The sequence below is a fragment of the Cygnus olor genome, chromosome 9 (assembly GCF_009769625.2).
Source record: "Cygnus olor isolate bCygOlo1 chromosome 9, bCygOlo1.pri.v2, whole genome shotgun sequence".
NCBI lineage: Eukaryota > Metazoa > Chordata > Aves > Anseriformes > Anatidae > Cygnus > Cygnus olor.
The window spans coordinates 17,435,403-17,454,031 of NC_049177.1; the positions used below are offsets into that span (position 1 = coordinate 17,435,403).

The following is an 18,629-nucleotide window of genomic DNA, read 5'->3' on the forward strand; positions in this document are numbered from 1 at the left end:
TCCCATCCCCATCCCCATCCCATCCTATCCCCATCCCATCCTATCCCCATCCCATCCCATCCCATCCCATCCCATCCCATCCCATCCCATCCCATCCCATCCCATCCCATCCCATCCCCATCCCATCCCCATCCCCATCCCATCCCATCCCATCCCATCCCATCCCATCCCATCCCATCCCATCCCATCCCCATCCCATCCCCATCCCATGTAGCCCACCCCATCCCAACCGCACAGCCCATCCCAACTCATCCCATTGCTTCCCATCCCATCCCATTCCACCCTACAATCTTCTCCTGTCCCTTCTGACCCCACCTCATCCCATCCCCATCACACCATGACTCCCACCGCGGTGACACATCTCACTGCTGGGGTCCTGGCCAGGGTGACAACACACACACACACAGGACCCTGCATGGATCCCCCATTTTCCACCCGTTTTCCACCTTCCCCACCTCCCATGGGAAATGGTTCCCCTGCAGACGGCCACAGCCCCCCGGCCTGTGGCCATCCTCCTCCCCTCTCCCCCCACTACCATGGGGAGGTTTTGGGGCCCTGTGTGGGGGTTGCGACCTGTCCTGGCCCTCCATGCCGCATTGCAGAGAGGGAGAATTTACCACGAGGGGCTGCTTGGGGTTGGGGGACCACAAGGGTGTGGGGCTGGACCTCTTCGGATATGCAGCAGCCACCCCAACACTGCTGGGGCTGCTTGCGTAGGGCAGGAGGGAGCCCCTCCACCACCTGGAAGTCCCCTCCTCGGATGCTCAGCAGTGCTCAAGTCCCTGATTTTGGGGCATTTTGGTGCTGCCAGTCCCCAGGGCGGCTGGGAGCTCTGTCAGGCTGCTGTAGGGCAGCACGCAGCCGGGTGCGTCCCCCCCCCCGGGGCAGCCGTGCCCCCGCGGCACTGCCATCTGGGCAGCCCCCGGCACCATCTGCAGGCAGCACCTCGCTGCTTGCCGCCCCACCGCGACGCTCCCTGCCCCAGAAACCTGCCCCAGAAACCCTCTGCAGCTCCTGGCCACCTTCCCCGAAGCTCCTGGACGGAATGGGATCTTGGGGGGGGGAGGGGGGGGGTTATCGGGGCCAGCCACGGCCGGCCTCAGCTCTGTGCACAGCCCCGAGCATGTCCCATGTCCGTACCACCTCCTCCTCCCTTGGTGCAGAAGGATTTGGCTTCCCAAGCCCTGGCCACGTGCAGAGACCGAGCTGCAGCCAATTTGGGGGTGGCTGACCGCTAACCATTGCCCGGGGGTTGCAGGACTCGGGCTGACTTCCCCACGGGGCTCGGCAGGGCGGCGAGTCCCGGGGCTGCTGCAGCACCCCGACATCCCGGGCACGGGGCCCAACGGGACCGGCTGTGCCCTGGAGAGCCAGGCGGCTCGCTTAAGGTGAAAAAGAGAGGAAAATGGCAAAGTTAGAGCCAAGAAGCAGAAGTTGCTGCTTTGGACACGGTTTCACCCGAGGAGATGAGCGAGGGAGAAGTGGCTAAGCCGGCACCGTTCCCTGGTGCGCTGGGAGCGGTGCTGTGTTGGCAGGGAAGGGGGGGCTGCCAAGGGGCCACTGAGGGGCTACCGAGGGGCCAGATGGAGGTGCCACGAAACTTAAAGATGGCCCAGACGTGGCGTGGGGCGACTCGCCTCTCCCCATGAAGCTGCTCCTGGGAGATCCTCCCCGTCGGCACCAACGCGCGCAGCGAGACGCAGCAGCCTCGTTTATTCCGCGATTTCAGAGGGCCGAGTTACCCGAGCACGAAATTTCTGAACGGAGCACACGGGGAAATTGCTTATTCACACTTGAATAACTTAAAAATGGCTGAGCAAATTTTGCTTAAACTTTCCCCGAGAATTCCCCTCGGAGCCAAGCCGTGCCTGGCAAATTTCAGCCCTAAAGGAATTTATTTCAGAAAAGGACAAGGAACTGGAGCGGGGGGGAGCTCGGGCGCAGGGAGGATGCTGGCTGTAATCCCCTCTCCCCGCTGTAATTAACGAGCTCCCACGGGGCTGGTGCCTCCGAGCGGCCTCTCACCAGGGTGCAGGAGGGTGTCGTGGTCCCGGGTGGGGGCTGAAGATTTCGGGACCTGGCCCGCAGTGGGGCTGGCAGCTGGACGAGCCGAGGGTCCCCGCTCGCCGCCTCTGCTTCGCAGCCGGAGGGTGCCGGCCTCGGGAGCAGCGCTGGCAGGGCTCCTCCGCCTGCAAAATAGGAAATAACTGTGGTGGCTGCGTGGAATTTGCTGGTGGAGGCTGGCTCTGGTGTGCCAGCCGGCCGAGTGATGCAACGACACCGCGCCGAGGACGGCGCTGCCGCGGTCCCCGTGTGCCGGGCGCGCTGTCACCGCCAGCAGGGGTGCACCCATGGGTGCGTGGAGAAACACAGGCATCTGCCGGCCCCGTGTCATCCCCGTGCCCGTGTCGCTGTCCCTGCTGTCCCTACTGGTGTGGGCACAGCGTGGGCTGAATGAGGCCCTGGAGGTGCACGCGGGCTGTAGCTGCACACCCTGCCCTGGTGCGCCCAACCGCCGGCACTCGCTTCATTTGCATGGAGCAACCTCAGCTCTGAGTTAATAAGGAGAAGGCGATTAGGGAACAATTATTCCTGTTTTCTCAGAAGATCTAAGGGGCACCAAATGAAAAGCGCCCGGCAGAAGTTTTAAAACAAACAGACGGGCGTACATTCCTCGCCACGCGGCCAGCCCCGGGAGGGCACCGCCAGGAGATAGCGTGGCCGCCAGGAGCGAGCGCGTGCTTGAAGGGGAGGCAGTGGTGGGGAGAAAACCCTGCCTGAGCCCCCCGTAACTGGGAGCAGGGGTGCTGTGGGAAGCCGGGCTGGGTGCATCATCCCCATTTTGGGGCCAGGTGACGCACAGCGGGGTGACACGAGCTGCACTGGGGTCCCCTCCGCGCTGTTCCCATCGCAGGTGGCACCTCTGTGTGGCTGCCCCGGGGTTCCCGCTGCCACCCCCGACACCCCGGGGGGGCCCCGTTCCCAGGGTGGGGAGGGCCGCCCTGTGCCAGCTCGCCCAGCCGGCGTCTCCCGCCGGGTCAGGGCCGGCTCCAGCCTGTCTCCTTCCCAGGCCGCCTGGGCGCTCGCCCCTCCGGGCGCTCCTCCCTGTGCCGAGCGGCGCTGCCCGCGGGATGGATGGGGCGGGATGGGGTGCTATGGGATGGGATGGGACACGATGGGGTGCTATGGGGTGGGATGGGGTGCAGTGGGGTGGGATGGGGCAGCCGGCACTGCTGGTGGCAGCCCAGCGAGGAGGCCGTCTCCCGCCGCTCCCCATCCCCACTTCAAAACCCTCTCCCGTCCCACCCACATCCACCACCCCGCACCTCTGGCAAGCTTCAGGATGCAGTTAAACACTTCAGCACTTAAAATTTCAGGTGCTAATTGCTTAGTAATGAAAACTTTAATCACAGGGCAATTAAAACCTTAAGTAGCTGTGGGAGATCCATTCCACGTCAACAAAGAAGAGCACTCGCTCTCCCTCACCGCCCCCAGCACCGGGGGCCAGCCGCCGGTCCCCAGCAGCCCCCGCCCGGGCACTCCAAGCAGTCCCCAGCCCGCAGCAAGCAGGAGGTGGCCGAGGAACGATCAGCCACCACCGTAAAAAAACTTAAAATCCCATCTAATTTTGGATTAAGCGCCATATGAAAGGGTTTTGTTATTTTAAATCTCCTACTTTCCAAATTCCCAGGATTAAAATTCTCGGCGTTTATTTTAACCACATACATTTGCAGACAAATCGCTTCTCCCAGCGCAAAAAGTTGGAAGCAGGCTTAGGAGGCGAAGCCCAGCCGCAAGCTCCGGGGCTGGAATTGCTGCGGGCGCTCGCGAGCCCGCTTTGCCGGCACACGCTGGCGGCGCAGCCCCGCCACGTTTCCTGCACGGGGGAAAGGGCCCGGCCCGCGAGGTGCTGGGAGCATCGCGGGGAGGAAGGGTGGCTGCCAACCTGGCTCCTGGGCTGATCGTCGTGCGGAGGACGAGCCCTTGGGAAAACCCAGCGGGGTTGGTGCGTGCTGGGGCCGCGCAGAGCCATGGGGCGCACGCGGCGGTGTTACCGGCGACGCTGTCCACTTCTGTATCAGGATGCTGACAAATGCTACAGCAAAAAAAAAAAAAAAAAAATTGTGTTGGTTCCCTTTGCCCCCTTCCTGCTGCTCTGCACACGTTGGGTATGAAAGGGAAAGGAGCCGCCAGGCCTCGTGTGGCTCCTGCTTTGCCAAGGCAGCACCGGGGGACCCGGAGGAGAAGGCTGCAGGGTGGGGGCCCGGCCCCAGCTGCCGGGAGGTGTGCGAAACGTGGGTGCCTGCGGGCAGCAGAACGCCCCCCGCGCTTTATCAAAAGCGGCATCGGCGTCCGGCAAATGTCACTCCCGGCTGGGAGGTCGCTTTCCTCCTGCTCTCCCCTCGCCCCTTCCCTGCTGCCGGCGGCGCCCATGCAGCCCCCCAGACCTGCCTCAGGACCCCCTCGGCCCCCTGGTCCCAAGGTGATGCGGGGCCAGGGGCAGCCCATGGGGCGGGGGGGGGCTTTCTGGGCCCCACACCCAAGGCGTCGCCCCCCTCCCTCCCCACGCCAGCCCCGGGGGTACCCCGGCCCTGCCTCGCATCCCACCTGGAGCATCCCTCGCCCAAAAGCCGCTCCGGATGCTGCGCCTCCCGTCGCCATGGCAACCCCCATCCTCGCCGGGTTGCCATGGCTCCCCGGCCCCCAGCGGCAGCCTCAGCGCGAGAGGACCCGGCTTTTCGGGTCCCCAGGGGCTGCCACGGCAGAGGGATGCTCTGCGGGGCCTGGGACCACCGGGGCGAGCCAGGGCCAGGCCGAGGGCTGTGGGCGTGCAGGCACCTCCCTGCTCCTTGGTGCCACGGGGGGACGGGCTCCGTGACCACCCAGCGGCTCGGGGGGCTGATGGGGATGGCGTCCCCTGGCAGCATCACCCGTGGCAGGGTGGTGGCATCACTTTGTGGGCCACTTCCCAAACTTGTCTCCTTTCTGCCCAGGGTTTCTCCGCTCCGTGCAGCCTCCCTGGCCCCGCAGGTCGTGGCGGTGGGCAGGCACACCTTGCGTTGATGGCACTGAGCACAACCCCTGCCCTGCATGCTGCTGCCCCGCTGCCCGCTGTCCCCTTGATAAAACATCTCGCCCCTGCGTGCAGTGCAGACTCACTGTTCGGGGAAACCTCAGCGCGGGGCTCCCGGGGCTGCACTTGCTGCACCGGGGTTGCGGCTGCGCTCAGCATCGGCAGCAGCAGCGCGAGAAGCCGGAGGGCTCCAGGCGAGCTGCGCTAAATAAACACAGCAACCGTGAGAAAAAGGCAGCCAGGAATAAATAGTTGAACAAAATAATAAGCCGAAGGAATAAACAAAGCCAGGACGTGCCCAGGCACAGCGCGAGCCTCCGACTTAACGCTTCCAAGCCGGGCTCCAGCCCAGCCCCAGCGCCCTGCTGGCGGTGGAGCCCAGCCCGCTGGCAGCGCCCCGCCGGGCGCACCCCGGTCCCCCTCTGGCCGAAGGGATCCCCCAGCTGCTGCCTCCCCGGGGGCCCTGCGAGGATGCAGGGACCGGGCTCCCCACATTGCTTGGAGAGGTGCCGGGGAGCCTACCCTGATGGGTTTGTCTGCTGCCCCAGCACTTGGCTGGGCAGGGCTAAGCCCAGGCTTTGCCATCGCTTCCCCATGGGGCCTGATCCAGCCCCTGACCTGCTTTGCCATTGCCCTTTCCCACACTGGGGTCAAGGCAGCCACGTGGCCTCCACCCCAATTCTCCCCCAGGGAAACCCACAGCCTGGGCCAGAGGGATCGGGGAGCTCCCACGCTGCCAGGCGCACCAGGGGACGGAGGGGCTCGGGGCGCAGCACCCTGTCCCCGCCACCACAAAGCTGCTTTCAAGCTCTCCGCAGGGCCCTGACACTTCACCTCCCTCCCTCGCAAGATGGCACCCAGCCGTGCTCGGGCAGGGAACAAAGGGACGCGGGTTAAAGTAGCTAGTTATTTTAAGAGCCTGCACTGGCAGTAATGGGCAAAAAAAAAAAAAAAAAAAAAAAAGAAAGAAAACCAGAATAAGCGACAAAAGAGCGCTCCCCATACATACTTTCACAGCAGTGCTCTGATGCGTTCAGTGTAAAATCTGTGGCAGGCAGTGGGGGGAAAAAAAAAACTCAGATAAAAGGAAAATGATGCAAATCAAATCCAGTGTGCTGGTCCTGGGGAGGGACGGCCAGCAGCGCGGCACCGGGGTGTCCGCATGGAGCGGCCGGGCTCTCGGACAAGGTGGTTCTGCACCTAAACTTGTTGGATGCGGGCTTCCCAGCACACAGCACATCGGTTTGGTTCCCCAGCCTGGAAGACGAGCACCGGACACCCCCCTGTCCTCTGGCACAGGGCTGTGAGGTTGCCAAGCGAGCGCCGTTTGATCTTTGCCTCCGCACGTCGGGAGCAGCAGCCCGGCTTCTCCCAGCCACTTCCCCAAGTGGAGGCTTTGGGGCCAGGGCTTGCTGCAGAGAGACCAACAACATCAGCCTTGTGAGCACCAGATTCCTAAAAAGAGCCGGGCACAGCGTTGCTCCCTCCACCACGTGCTTGCCTGCCTCTCCCACTGCAGGAGCCATCCCCATCGCTGGCTGCAGCGAGCACCTTTGCTAAACCAAAAGCTACCAGGGCTGGCTCTTTGCGCTTCCCTGCACCTTTATATTGAGTTAAAAAAAAAAAAAAAAAAAAGCAGCTGTGAGGAATGCAGGAGGCTTTCCTTCCATAGCCCGTGGCCGAGTGACCGCCCCGTGGCCCTGGCTGCCGCTCCTGTGGGAGCGTGGCGGGACAGGGAGGGGATGGGGCGCAGGAGGATGCGCCTGCCCCATGCCTGCCCACCAAGGGAGAGGCATCAGGGAAGGCAGGCGGGCAGAGGCACACATCCTGCATCTGCACCCGGTGTCTGCATGGTCTGGGCCCTGAAATGTCCCCAGGCTGAGAGCCGGTGGCCGCGGTACTGGATCCTGGAGGGTGGCTGGAGGAATGCCCCTGCTCGCCCCTCGTGGGGGTCCCAAGTCACTCCCACTCTGTGCCCAGCATCATCCTCGCCTGCTGGTGAGGGTGTTACCATGTGGGATGGACCCATGCAGAATGGGACCAGGGACCAGGGAGGGGACACTCACCATGGCACCCGCAGAGCTCCCCCCCCCGATGGCGTCCAGAAGGCAAAGGACCAGAGGGTCCGGGACACACAGCACCCCCGTGCAGGATTTGGGGCAGGACCCCCAGGGTGCCGCAGGTGTAGCCATGGATGCTCCATGTCCCCCTCAGCCCCTTAGCCTCCAGCAGAGCATTCAGGAGGGAGGTCAAGCATTTTCTTCCCTCTCCCCCCTCCCTCTCCGAGATGAAGAATTTAATTTTAGTTTTTACAGCTCCTCCTAGGTGGATAAATCCCTTCCTGGCGAGTCCAAGCCCTGGAAAATCTTGTGAATCTAACGCTGGCCCTTCTGGCAGTTGCTGCAGCAATTCCTGTTTCTCTCCAGCCGCACTCTGTAAAGTTTTATAGTTTCCTGGTTGTAGCTGCGAGGCCCCAGCCGTGCCGAGGAGGGTGGTGGGGGGAGCGCAGGAAGCGGGAGGCCACGGAGCTGCGGCCAGGTGGGACGGCCCCGGCACACTCAGCCACCAGCACCGGGTCCCTTGTGGGCTTCTCCAGGTGGCACTGACCTCTGTGCAGGACCTCAGTCTGTCACGGCTGTCACCCTGTCCCTGGCAGGATGCGGCCAGCGCCACGAAGGTGCCGCGCGATGTTCCGGGGAATGCCGCCCGGTGCCTGCCTGGGGAGCGCGGCACAGCCGCCGGCGTCGCAGCCCGCTGGGTGCGAGCGGGGCCCCGTGGTGGGAGTCGGCGCTCCTGCGAGACTGCTCCCTAATGAAAGTCAGCTTGCTATCTGCTTTCTATCAGCTCCACGCTGCTCCAGTGCCCGAGGGGTTGAAGAACGTCGAGGGCAAGCCGTGCCACGGCACCGCGCATCGCCTCGCTCCGCTCCCGTCTCTCGCGTGCACGTCCCTGGAGGGGTGAGGAGGTGGTTGCCAGGTGGCAGAACAGGGCACGGCGGTGTTCCTGCTGGGACCGACTCCATCCTAGCGTGGGACATCGTATTTTTCCGGCCAGGTGATGGAAGAGCTCACTGCCTGTGCCCCCATGCAGCACGAGACCTGCCCGCCCAACGCGCTGGTACCTCTGGTGGGAACGCTGCCCATGGCACCTCGCTGCCCTGGGAGCCAACAGCCTCTGAATCACTCTATTATTATTTTTTAATTTCAGGCTTTGCCAGACATAGTAGTTTTGATGGAAAATTGTACCCACCTTCCAGGTCAGGGGTGACAGGACAGCAGGGAGCTGCTCCGCGCGCCGCCACAGTTGAAAATCCCGGCCGGTGTCGGGCTATATTAGGAAAGCGGTGGGGAAGGCGAGTGCAAATATTGTAATGCCACCAGCTCCATTAAAGCTTACGGTCTGCCTTTGAATGCTGAAGTCGCCGTGCTCGGTTCTGGCTGCTGTGCCTCCAAAAGGATGCGGCAAAAATAGCCCAGAGACAGGCGGTGAGCGTGCCTGGCAGGGAAGTGTGATTTCTGTGGGAAAAGGAGAGGATTAGCGCAGAGAGACAAAGAAAGAGAGGGGAAATGACAGTGGTACGTAGGTGTAGAGCCCCCCGAGCAGGCCTGGCTCCCCACCACGGGGCATCCTGGAGAGTCACGAGATCTCTGCACAGAGAAAGCCATGGGAATTGTGGCATTTCTGTTGCTGACCCCGCACTTTCCAGCACATCCCCAGCCTCGGGTCCATCACCCAGGGACCAGAGGGTGCTGCGGTTGTAGGGGCACCCCTGGGTGCTGGGGCACGAGCAGGACGTGGGGACGAAGATGCTGCCACACAGGGAAACCTCTGCTGGGCTTCCTGCAGCAGCCAGCACAGGACGTCCCCATCCCCACCGCCAGCACCGCATTGCCATGGGACGTCACGGGTCACCGAGCAGCAGCGGGACCTGCCTCACCCCTCGTGCCCTTCCCAGAAATGAGGGGAGGGGGAAGAGGCAGCGAGGGGGGCTGTAAACCCTGCATTACCGCTAATTAAGCACTTGGCTGTCACGGCGGCTTCCCAACACGCCCGTCTCTCTGACACTTTTACTATTTGGGGAAATGGCGTCTCGGGCCTTTGATGAACTCGCTATGAAGTTGAAAGGAGCTCGTGGCGCGGTGCCAGGGCCTTCTGCAATTGTCTGTGGGATTGGGATGGGAAATGACCCATTTATAAAAAAAAAAAAAAAAAAAAGGCAAGGTGATAAATCAGACCTGGGAACCCAGAGCCGCTGACCCTGCGGCTGGCAGGCAGGATGTGCTGGGCCAACCTCTGCCGCACCCATGGGTGCTCCTGCCCGACCTGGCGGGTGCAGGTACCCCATGCTGGGGTCCCTCAGGGCAGCCTGCTTGTGCCCTCCCCTCCATAGGGGCGAGCACCCCCATCCCAGCACCTACAGCCCCCAAGCCCCTCCATCCACCTTTCCTGCCACAGGTGACCCCGTGCCCCTGCCCAGTGCCACCGTAGGGCAGCGCTCTCCCTACATCTGAGCCTCAGTTCTCTCTAACACCACATATGCGTGCGCGTGTGTATACACAGATATGTATTCATTTTCTCCCCCCTGCATTGTGTTTCTCATCAATTATTCACATCTCATGAAATAGGAATGAAAACAGATTGCATGATGCTGGCCGCGTTCTTGGAGGAAGGAAATCAGCCCGAGGATTTCCCAAAACAGCTCCTGGGCTCGGAGCGAGACGTGGCACCTGGCCACAAGGCACCCGGTGTCAGGGTGCCCCCGAGAACGAGACCCCAACTCAAGGGAGGCTCCGGAGCCCCTCGGGGCGGTTTCCTGAATTCCTGCAGCTCCTTCCTGAGCATTCTCCCTGTTTCCCACACCCTTGAGGCACATCCCCATCCTCTTTTCCACCTCCTCCCCTGGTGCACGCATCCCCACCAGCTCCGGTGCTACAGCCCCGCACAGTGCTTGCTTTTTAAGATAGCCTTGTTCTTTCCCCCTGTACCTTGGTATTTTAACAACTGCTCCCTCTCTCCCATTTTTAAGAGCCTATCAGAAAGGCAGGGCAGAAGCAGGTCCCTATTTGTGACTTTTTGTCCTCTGACCACGCTGCCCTGTGCCCATCCTCGCCCTCCCCTCCGCCGCCGGAGCTGTGCTGCTTTACGCAGCAGTACCGCAACGTTCCCACCGCCTCGCTCCATGCTCTCTGCCCATTGTAATCTTTTCTTTGCTCTTTTGACCATCAGCATATATTGAATAAGAGCTCTTAATTGAGCTGTCCGCATTGACATGTTGGGCTTGTACTTAGCGGCTATAATTAATTTAGGACAATATATGTGAATTATCTTGATTAGTCTATCCAAATGCATCATCTTGCACGGGCCCATGGTGAATGTCATATATCTTTGTGCAATCCATTCCTGCCGCGGCGGAGTCCTCCAGCCTTAACTAACCTAAATATGTCACGTTTTTTGCTAACACGCTGCCTTCTCCACATCATTAATGAGCGTAATAAACCACGCCGATGCTAACCCTCAGCCGCCGGCTTGGCCCCGTGATAACCTCTCACCACAGCGAGCACCGACGCTGCTCCTGCAGACAGGAGGTGGAAATTGGGACCTGGCGAGGTGGGACCACGCTGGGCGATGCTGGGGCAGGTGCTGGGGTGGGGGCAGCTCCGCCTGGTGGATGCTGCCGAGGGCTCCCCACCTTGCTATGGGGGGGGTCAGTCCGTGGAGAAGACAGCCCGGGGGGGCAGCACGTGGACCTTTGGCTGCATGGCCACACCTCCACATCTCTCACCAGTGTCCTTGTGGGGTGTTTCCACAACCGAGGAAAGGCATCGGGGGGTCTGCTCCAGACTGGGATGCCCTGGCAGCGCTAGGAGGTGGCCGAGCATTTTCCAGGTGGGTGCTCGGAGGGCTGAGGCTGAGCCTCCTGCCCCATCCCCAGTAGCACGGGCCATGGATCCGCCACCGGGCGGGCTGCACACACCAGGCGTGCAGCAGCTCGACGTGGAGGAGCTGATGCTGGCTCCAGGGCAGGCCCTTTTTTTTTTTTTTTTTTAAGAGGCTGTGCAGATCGCCGCCGAGGCCTCCTTTGATAGCTGCACTACAAACGCGCACACAAACAAACAAACCAACCCGTCAGATATCACTGAGGCAGAAAAAAAAAAATAAAAATACAATTACAGGGCTCAGGTTTCCAGGATCAACCTCACCCTCGTGCTTTGCAGACACCTGAAGCTGGGAGCTGGTTAAGGCTGCGTCCATCTGCGGGTCGCTTTGGATTTCCCAGGCAGTGCAGAGGCATTCACCCAGAGCTATATGCTTCGAGATGGAAGAGAACAAGCGGCCCCAGTGCCGCTTCCCTGCCCGTCCATGCAGAGGGGACACGTGGCACACGAGCCCTGACCTTGCCCAAACAACCACACGCGGTCGGATCCTGTTTGGGACAGCCCAAGCAACACCGGGGAGATGTTTAGGCTAAGTCCTCGGCATTCAGCCGTAGGAATTTAACCCCGCTGGTTCTGATTATGGCTCGACAAGTTCAGTTTCCATCCCAGACCACCGTTTTTGCCCGCTTAAGAGCACTCACGGTCACCTCTGACCCTCCGGCAAGGTTTATTGCTGCAGCCCACAAGGAAGCAGCCGCATCGGCGGCCTCATAAACCTCAGGGACACAGAGGGCTGGTCCCAGCAAATAAAACCCCTGCAGATGCCCTCAGCCCCCCGTGCACTCCCTGGGGTCCCCCAGGGCCACCCAGTGTCACCTGCCCCTCGCAGGACCTCCGGTGGGCACCCAGAGCAGTGCCACCCGATGGCACAGTGCCCAGGGAGCCACAAGGCAAGGCTCACACAACCATCAGGAGCAGGGTGGGGACAAAGTGACCCCCCTCCTCCCATGGGGACACCCCTCACCTGTGTGGGAGCAGGGTGACACTTCTCACAGTGGGTTTGGCTCAGCCACGCGTCGGTTTGGTGCTGTTCCCAACTCCATACGTGCCTTAATTGCGGCCACGAGGAAGCTCTCTGCTGGCGAGGCTGCAGCCCTCCTCCTCCTCGTGTTTTACCAAATTACCAACACCTAGAGGAGAGCGGAGGGGAGATAACCTGAGGGTGGGCAAGCCCCTTCCCCGCTCTGGGCATCCCACAGCTGACTCTACTTGCAGGGGCAATGGAGGGGAGCAGCCCCATCACCCCACAGCTCCCTCCTTGCTACCTGGTGGGCTGGGGACAAGCAGAGCATCCCCAGGGGATCCCCATCTCCACCGGGACTCATCCTCATCCCAAGCCCACTCGCCCCCATCCCAACCCCTGCTCTCTTGGGGGCGCGCACAGCCCCGGTGCTGCTCCCACCCTCCTGCTCTACAGCCTTTTCTGGGGGCCGCTTGGCTCGGGGAGCCAAACCCTACCCCGGGGGGGTTGTTTTGTTTTGTTTTGTTCTGTTCTGTTCTGCAGCCAGGGAGCCGGGAGGACGGCGGGGCTGGGGGAAGCGCGGGCGGCTCCTGCTCACCTGGGACTTCCCCGAGGACACCGCAGCCGGCACCTGCCCCGCTCCCGGAGCACGAGCCTCGTCGGCATCGCGGCCGCCAGCACCTCCTCCTCCACACCCAGATGTTCCCAGATGTGGCCTCAGGACCGGCGCTGGTGGCACCTCGGCTCCCTACATCCCCCGTCCCAGCTGCAGAGCCACTGGGGGCCTTCTGCAGGTGAGCCTCAGGGAGCCTCCCCGTTGCTCTGAGGTGAGCTGAAGCTCGGGAGCCTTTCCGAAAGAAGCCCTAAGGAGGTTTTTTTGGCTTCCCCCCCTTTGAAGGATCAGGTGTGCTCACTGGGGCTCCCTCACCCTGGCTGGGGAGGGCTTGGTTTGCTCCCAGGACAGTGAGTGAAGCTCATGGACACAAAACCCTGAGCCCAGGCTGGCTTGCAGGTCCCCTGCCAAGTGACACGGTGCCATACATGTCCTGCATCCTCCAGGAGAGCCAAAACCCACCTTGCTTCCAGGCACGGCGAGCAAACACAGATATTTAAACACACCCAAAGCCTCTCCGGGACAATCCCAGCTGAGCCGCAGCCCCCCCTCACCTGCTGCTCCCCATCCCCGCATCCCCATGGGCATGGAACAGGGATGCTCTGGGGCACGGGTGGCCCTTGGGACCCTCTCCCCAGGGACCCAGCGCTGGCACTGACACTCGAGACACTTCAAAAGGAACCGGCCAAAGCCCCCGAGAGCAGACTGCCTGCGAGGCTGCTGGCGCCGTCCCCAGACGGGCTCCTCGGCTGCACGGGTCCGAGGAGGGCTGCGAACGCTCTCCTTTCTATTTACATTACCAGGAATGCATAAAACGGGGAGGGGGGAGGCTGGGGAGGGGGGGGTATTGGCTGATTGTTCCCAGGATCCCCTTGTCAGAAACCCTCCCTGCTCCGTTAGTGTCTCTTGATATATGGCTTGCATTAGGGGATGAAAGTGAGGCATAGCTTGGGGTTTTGGCACGACAAACCCCATTAAACTCTCTCTGGGAAAATGAGTCCAAAAAAGCGTTTCGGGGGGTTGAGTCACTGACAGAGCTGCGAGAGGTATTTATACACGTGGGGCCCGCGCCTCCGACAGCCCAGCCCCAGTCCCAGCTGGGGCAGGCATGGGGACGGTGGCATGCGGTGGTCCCAGGGACCCCACCTCACCTGCCACGTCCCTTGAGAGCGAGACATGGGACAGACCCCTCCATCCCCCCGGGTGCTGACCCTGAACCCAGGCACCCCCCTGCCGAGTGGAAATTTGGGGCTGGGGGTTTCCTGGGTGGGCCAGGAGGGGTCTTTTCTTTGAAGTCAGGGTGAGATTTGGGGGCAGGAGCTGCTGGGTAAACCTCTCCTTGCCCTGCAGCTGGGAAAGCCAAGCCATGCGGGGAGGAGGAAGAAGAGGAGGAAGGTCAGCACAGCCCCCAGCCCTTTTGCAAGTCCCTGCCAGCATGGGAGGCGCAGAGCCCAGCCACCTGCCTGCAGCACCCCAGCCACCTCGCAGGTGATGCGCTGCAGGGCGAGGGGTGGCCGAAAAAACAGCCGAAAAATCCCCACAGAGGCCAAGGGGGGAGTCAAAACAGCAGCAGGGGCAGCTGAGCACGGTGTGGGGAAACACAGAAAGCCCAAAGCAGCAGGAGGAGGAGCAGAGGACCCCAGTTGCCCTCCCACCCCGTGGCTCACCCAGAGCTTCAGTTGTGCTGAAGCTTGCGGCCAGTTTCCCTATGAAGGGACCAGGAATTTGCTGGGGAACGGGGTGATGGCACAGCAGGGTGGAGGCAGAGCAGCTGCCTTCATGGTGAGCAGCACAGAAGGCTATGGATGAGCCCTGCTCTGCCACCCCCACTTAGTGCCGGTGCCCGAGGCGCTTGGAGCACCCCGCAGCAGGGCTCGCACCCTGCCCGGTGCCACGGCACAGCACAGCCTTGGAGAGGAGGGGGCGGCCATCAGAAAGGAGAAGCGAGGCCCTGGAAGACGTCCAGCTGTCTTTTAATTAACCTGAACAAGCCAGAGCTTAAGTTTCTGAGCCAAGCCGGAGTCTCCCCGTTAGGAGAAGCCTGCAGTACCTTGCAGTAATTTAATAACTCCTCTTTGGAGCTCTCTAATAGCAGCGCTGCGGAATGGCTCCAAACCCTCTGGTCTCCCTGCCTTCCCGCAATCAGGTTACCTTTATTGCTTCATGCTAATATTAACAGAGATACCAGCACTAATGCCTCACCTCAAGCTCAGCTGGCGGGGAAGGGTCTGGCACAGCCAAGGAGGAAACCAGGCGGCGCGTGGCCAGGCCGGCTCCTTGGCACCCCCAAACATAAGCTGTCATCCCTTAGGGCTGGAAAATGCCAAAGCACCCAGCTGGGGGCAGTTCTCCTGCTGCTTATAAGGGCCCCCAGCCCCCAATCACTTGCAGGTGGTTGCTGGTGTGGCTCTGGTCTCTGCCCCAGCATCACCCAGCTGGGGCTGATGTCCCACAGGGGCTGCCCCAGCCCTGCCTGGTTCACCCTGATTTGGAGAGGGGGCTGCATTTTGGGTGCCTCTGGCACTGCCAGACTGCTGGCCTGGGTGGCAAGGGGCAAATCTGTCCCTGACACCACAAGTACAAGGCTGCCCTGGGGACAGTAGGCTGGAGGGGTCACACAGAGCCCCTGATGCTGCTGGCAGCTGGCATAGGATCCTGCCAGAGCAGCAATGTTCTGCTTTATGGGATGGGAAACAGCTGCCCATGGGACACGGACAGCCTGCCATGGTGCACAGGGGCAGGACGGTCTGCTCGGGGGCACGGCTGGCACAGGGCATGCCCTAAAACCCGCTGGTGGCTGCCCCTTGCTGCTGGGGCTCGCCTGGGGCAGCAGAGGCCCCGTCCCTATGCAGCGATCCCTCGGGCATCTCCCCGCCTTGCTGGTGGTTGCTCCCCAAACCCGGCATGGAGCTGAGCGCCAGCGTGAGCTCGCATCCGCTGCTAATACCTTCTTTGCTATTTTTAGTCCGTCAGCACCGTGCCGTTGGTATCAGCGTTATTTTTTTTTCCCCAGTAAATTCCAAATCTTTTCCCTCTTTTGCCTTCTATTCCGGGATCCTGCCTGCACCGTTCCTCTTTGATCTGCAATGATGCCGAGAGTGTTTTGAAACTCTAAGTATAGCGCATCCCTCGAATTTCTCTTATCTAGCAGAGCAGTAATATCCTCAAAGAGCTCTGGCTGAACACCTGGCACTGCTCGGCCCGTCCTCAGCCTGGTCCTGGGCATCCTCCCCGCCCCAGCGCTCTGTGGGCACGTGGCCCGGGCTGTGCCTTGCTGCCAGGGTCTGGAAGTTGCTGTCAGTCTTATTTTACAGATCAGAGGCTGAAAAGGGCAGCTAGGAGCAAAGAGGGCTAATTTTGCCTTTTTTTTTTTTTTTTTTCCCGAAGTCGCCTGAGTGCAGCCTCTAATTCTGCAGCTGTGAAACGATTGCGGATAAAAATAATAGTATTTAGGACCTCAAAATCACTGATTTCCCAACGTAGTCAGGTAACCAGACGGCTAAATTCTGTCGTTTGCGACTCACAGCGGATTGCAAGGGCAAAGATCTGAAGGCTGCTCTTAAATTCGTCCCCAAAATGTCTAGCGCTCAGTACACAAATACTGTAACAAATTAATGTCAGATGCTACCCTCGGTATAATTAGACGGGATTTAGAGTGGCAGAGCCAGCAAATTGCTACAATTTACATGAAGCCTCTACCCAGAATGCTGCACCAACCACTGGTTCGTCGCCACTAAATATTAATTAATGGCTTGGAGGCTACCCAGGGCTCAGTCCGTTGGGCCACGATGCTCCCGGGTGAGATCGGGGGTACTTTGCACCGCTCGGCCCCAGGTTTGGTTCCCAAGGGTGCATGTGGCCACGTGGAGCCCGGGCTGTGCCAGCTCCTCAGGATGCCCGCGGGGCCACGGGTCGCAGCGTGCTGGTTAGCAAATCCTTTTCTTCCTTTCCCAAACACAATGTATGAATTAACAATAAAAATAAAAAAAATCCCTCGCTCCCCAGTTCTCATTAAAGGATAAAACTGATCTGGACTATCTACGCCAAGCTCTCGCAGCGCCGGGTGCGTGAGCGGTGTGGGGCTGCTGCAAAATGGAACCAGCTCGTAGCCCCACATTTCAGGAAATGTCTCATCCAACTAACCTCATATTTTTCCCACAAACTCCCCTCGAGCTGTAAAGCACATCTGGATAATTTTAGGCAGAAAGGGATTTTCCCAGAAAGTTGGAGGGGGAGGGCAGGGGAGGAGAGGGGCTGCCTATATTTGGAAACCTCTTTTAAGCACGGAGACTCCGTCGTGGCTCAGCCTCGTAGGGAGATGCTGAGCGCTGCGGCCCAGCACCGAGGATGGATGGAGACTCATGCCCGGGAGCAGTTCTTGCCAGAGGTGGGTTTTGCTTCCCACACCTGTTTTTATGGGGAAAAAAAATTGGGGGGAAGGAACTCCATGAAACCTGGAGATTTGGTCTGGCGGCACTGGGGCAGCGCAGCACACGGCATTGCTTGAAAGCAACACAATGGTGAAAAAAAAACAACAAACACAACAATAAAAAAACCCTCACAACATTTCTAATAGACAAAAAGCCCTGAAGGCCTCGGGGCCAGCCAAGCAGAGCTTGGCGGAGCCAGCATTAAGGGTAAGAGGAGGCAGCTCATCAAGGCCTTATTAGCACAGGAACTGCAGAGCGCAAATTAATGCGATAGACTCCAGCTCGTCCCAGTCATACGGGAGAGCGCCGCGTGCACAGCTACACCGAGCGGTTTAATCAACTCGGAAGGCAATTTGTTCTCTCCCTGTTTATAACCTTGACAAGCAAGCGGGTTATTTTTAAGCACACCAGCAAGCCCTCCCTCCTCCAAAGGCAATTCCCAGCCCCCCGCTGGCCACACACAAACCACGGCCAAGCAGGTAAGCTGCCACTGCCCCAAATCCCTCTCCGACTGCCTGTCCTGCCACCCCGAGCTCCAGCCACTTCTGCAGGCATCCTGGGGCCGAGGGCAGGCAGCGAGGTCGGATCCTGTCCTGGAGGAGTAAGCAGGGAAATCCTAGGGGCTGTGGGGTGGTGGGAGCAGGGAGGAGGTGCGGGGCGGAGGATGCTGGAGGCTGCTGGAGCTGCTCAAACCCATCCAGGACAGCTTGTGCAGCCCTGGGTCAGGTCTCGCCACCGTGTGCACGGCCAATTGCCATGGGGCAATGTGACATGCTGATGCTATTGCCCTGGGTGCATGCTCTCACCCCGTTTGCCTTGCTTTTTCTTACAGGGAAGGTCAGAGCAGCTGAGCCGGGCTGAAAAATCTGCAAGCGTACAGCGCGCTAAGTGAGTAAGGCACGATGCTTCCCCTGAGGGCGGGCGAGTAATTGAGGGGAACCGTGTTTTAGTGACATTGCTCTCTCTGCTTAATCCCTTCCCCCCAGGAGGGCTGTCCCCGTGCCTGGAGCTGGCTGGGAAAGGAGGCTGGAGGAGATGGCAGGAAGGATGCACAGCCCCTCTCCGCAGCACCAGCTCTCTGCCACACTGCCAGCCCGCCTGCACCATGCAGCCAGCCCAGTCCTTCAGCACCTGTGTGTGATGTCCCTGTGGAGGAGAGCAGATGCTGGGCAAGCCTGGACCCCATTTTTTTGTTGGTTCACCATAGCAGGAGCTCAAGGTCACCCAGGCACGGCGTGGGCCCAGGTTTGGGCCAATGCAGCAGCCCTCCTTAGCCACAGCATCCCTCTCCTCGCTGCATCCCTCCCTGCCCTGTGCTTGCCCTGTGCTTCTCTTCTGCCCGCCCCCCCCCCCCCCCCTTGGCACCACAGTGCTCGTCCTTCTTTCTAGAGGCAAACTGGACGGCTACGGTTGGAAACCAGCGACCTGGAAAGCCGAGAGCAGGCACAGCTGCCTCTGAAGTGCTCCGTGTCCTAGGGCGCCGGGTGGTGTTTGCTTTGGCCAGCCGCTGCCCTGCGCTGTGCCAGCAGCTGCTTGGCTTTGCTGCCGATAAGGCGATTAGCAGCAAATTGGTTAATGCCTTCCCCGAGAGCAGCATGCACTGCCACCCCGCGCT

At 60.7% G+C, this 18,629-nt stretch overlaps 2 protein-coding genes and 1 long non-coding RNA gene across 3 annotated transcripts; 1 reads left to right on the forward strand and 2 right to left on the reverse strand.

The window, feature by feature from the left end:
- Positions 1-3,418: 3,418 nt before the first annotated feature.
- Positions 3,419-5,144, reverse strand: LOC121075089. Its single transcript, XM_040567985.1, has 2 exons — positions 4,609-5,144; positions 3,419-4,096 (listed from the first exon to the last, which is right to left on the reverse strand). Exons 1-2 carry the CDS (start codon positions 5,130-5,132, stop codon positions 3,715-3,717), a joined length of 906 nt encoding a protein of 301 aa, XP_040423919.1. The 5' UTR covers positions 5,133-5,144; the 3' UTR covers positions 3,419-3,714.
- Positions 5,145-5,651: 507 nt separating this feature from the next.
- LOC121074790 lies at positions 5,652-10,345 on the reverse strand. Its single transcript, XM_040567312.1, has 3 exons — positions 10,229-10,345; positions 7,141-7,882; positions 5,652-6,486 (listed from the first exon to the last, which is right to left on the reverse strand). The coding sequence occupies exons 1-3, from the start codon at positions 10,343-10,345 to the stop codon at positions 6,275-6,277; spliced, it is 1,071 nt and encodes a 356-aa protein (XP_040423246.1). The 3' UTR covers positions 5,652-6,274.
- A 2,223-nt stretch (positions 10,346-12,568) lies between these two features.
- Positions 12,569-18,452, forward strand: LOC121075090. Its single transcript, XR_005822711.1, has 3 exons — positions 12,569-12,765; positions 17,847-17,902; positions 18,001-18,452. It is a non-coding gene; the product is annotated as an uncharacterized LOC121075090 (long non-coding RNA).
- The last annotated feature ends 177 nt before the right edge of the window (positions 18,453-18,629 follow it).

What these genes read in the sequence shown, in the direction of transcription:
- LOC121075089 (XM_040567985.1), bottom strand. Translation starts at nt 5,132, where the DNA reads ATGTTTTATCAAGGGGACAGCGGGCAGCGGGGCAGCAGCATGCAGGGC. An exon ending in TTGGGCGAGGGATGCTCCAG is followed by an intron (nt 4,097 to 4,608) that starts GTGGGATGCGAG and finishes TTTTTGCTGTAG; the next exon opens with CATTTGTCAGCATCCTGATA.
- LOC121074790 (XM_040567312.1), bottom strand. Translation starts at nt 10,345, where the DNA reads ATGTCAATGCGGACAGCTCAATTAAGAGCTCTTATTCAATATATGCTG. An exon ending in GAGGCGGTGGGAACGTTGCG is followed by an intron (nt 7,883 to 10,228) that starts GTACTGCTGCGT and finishes GACTTTCATTAG; the next exon opens with GGAGCAGTCTCGCAGGAGCG. An exon ending in GGAGCTCTGCGGGTGCCATG is followed by an intron (nt 6,487 to 7,140) that starts GTGAGTGTCCCC and finishes GTCTCTCTGCAG; the next exon opens with CAAGCCCTGGCCCCAAAGCC.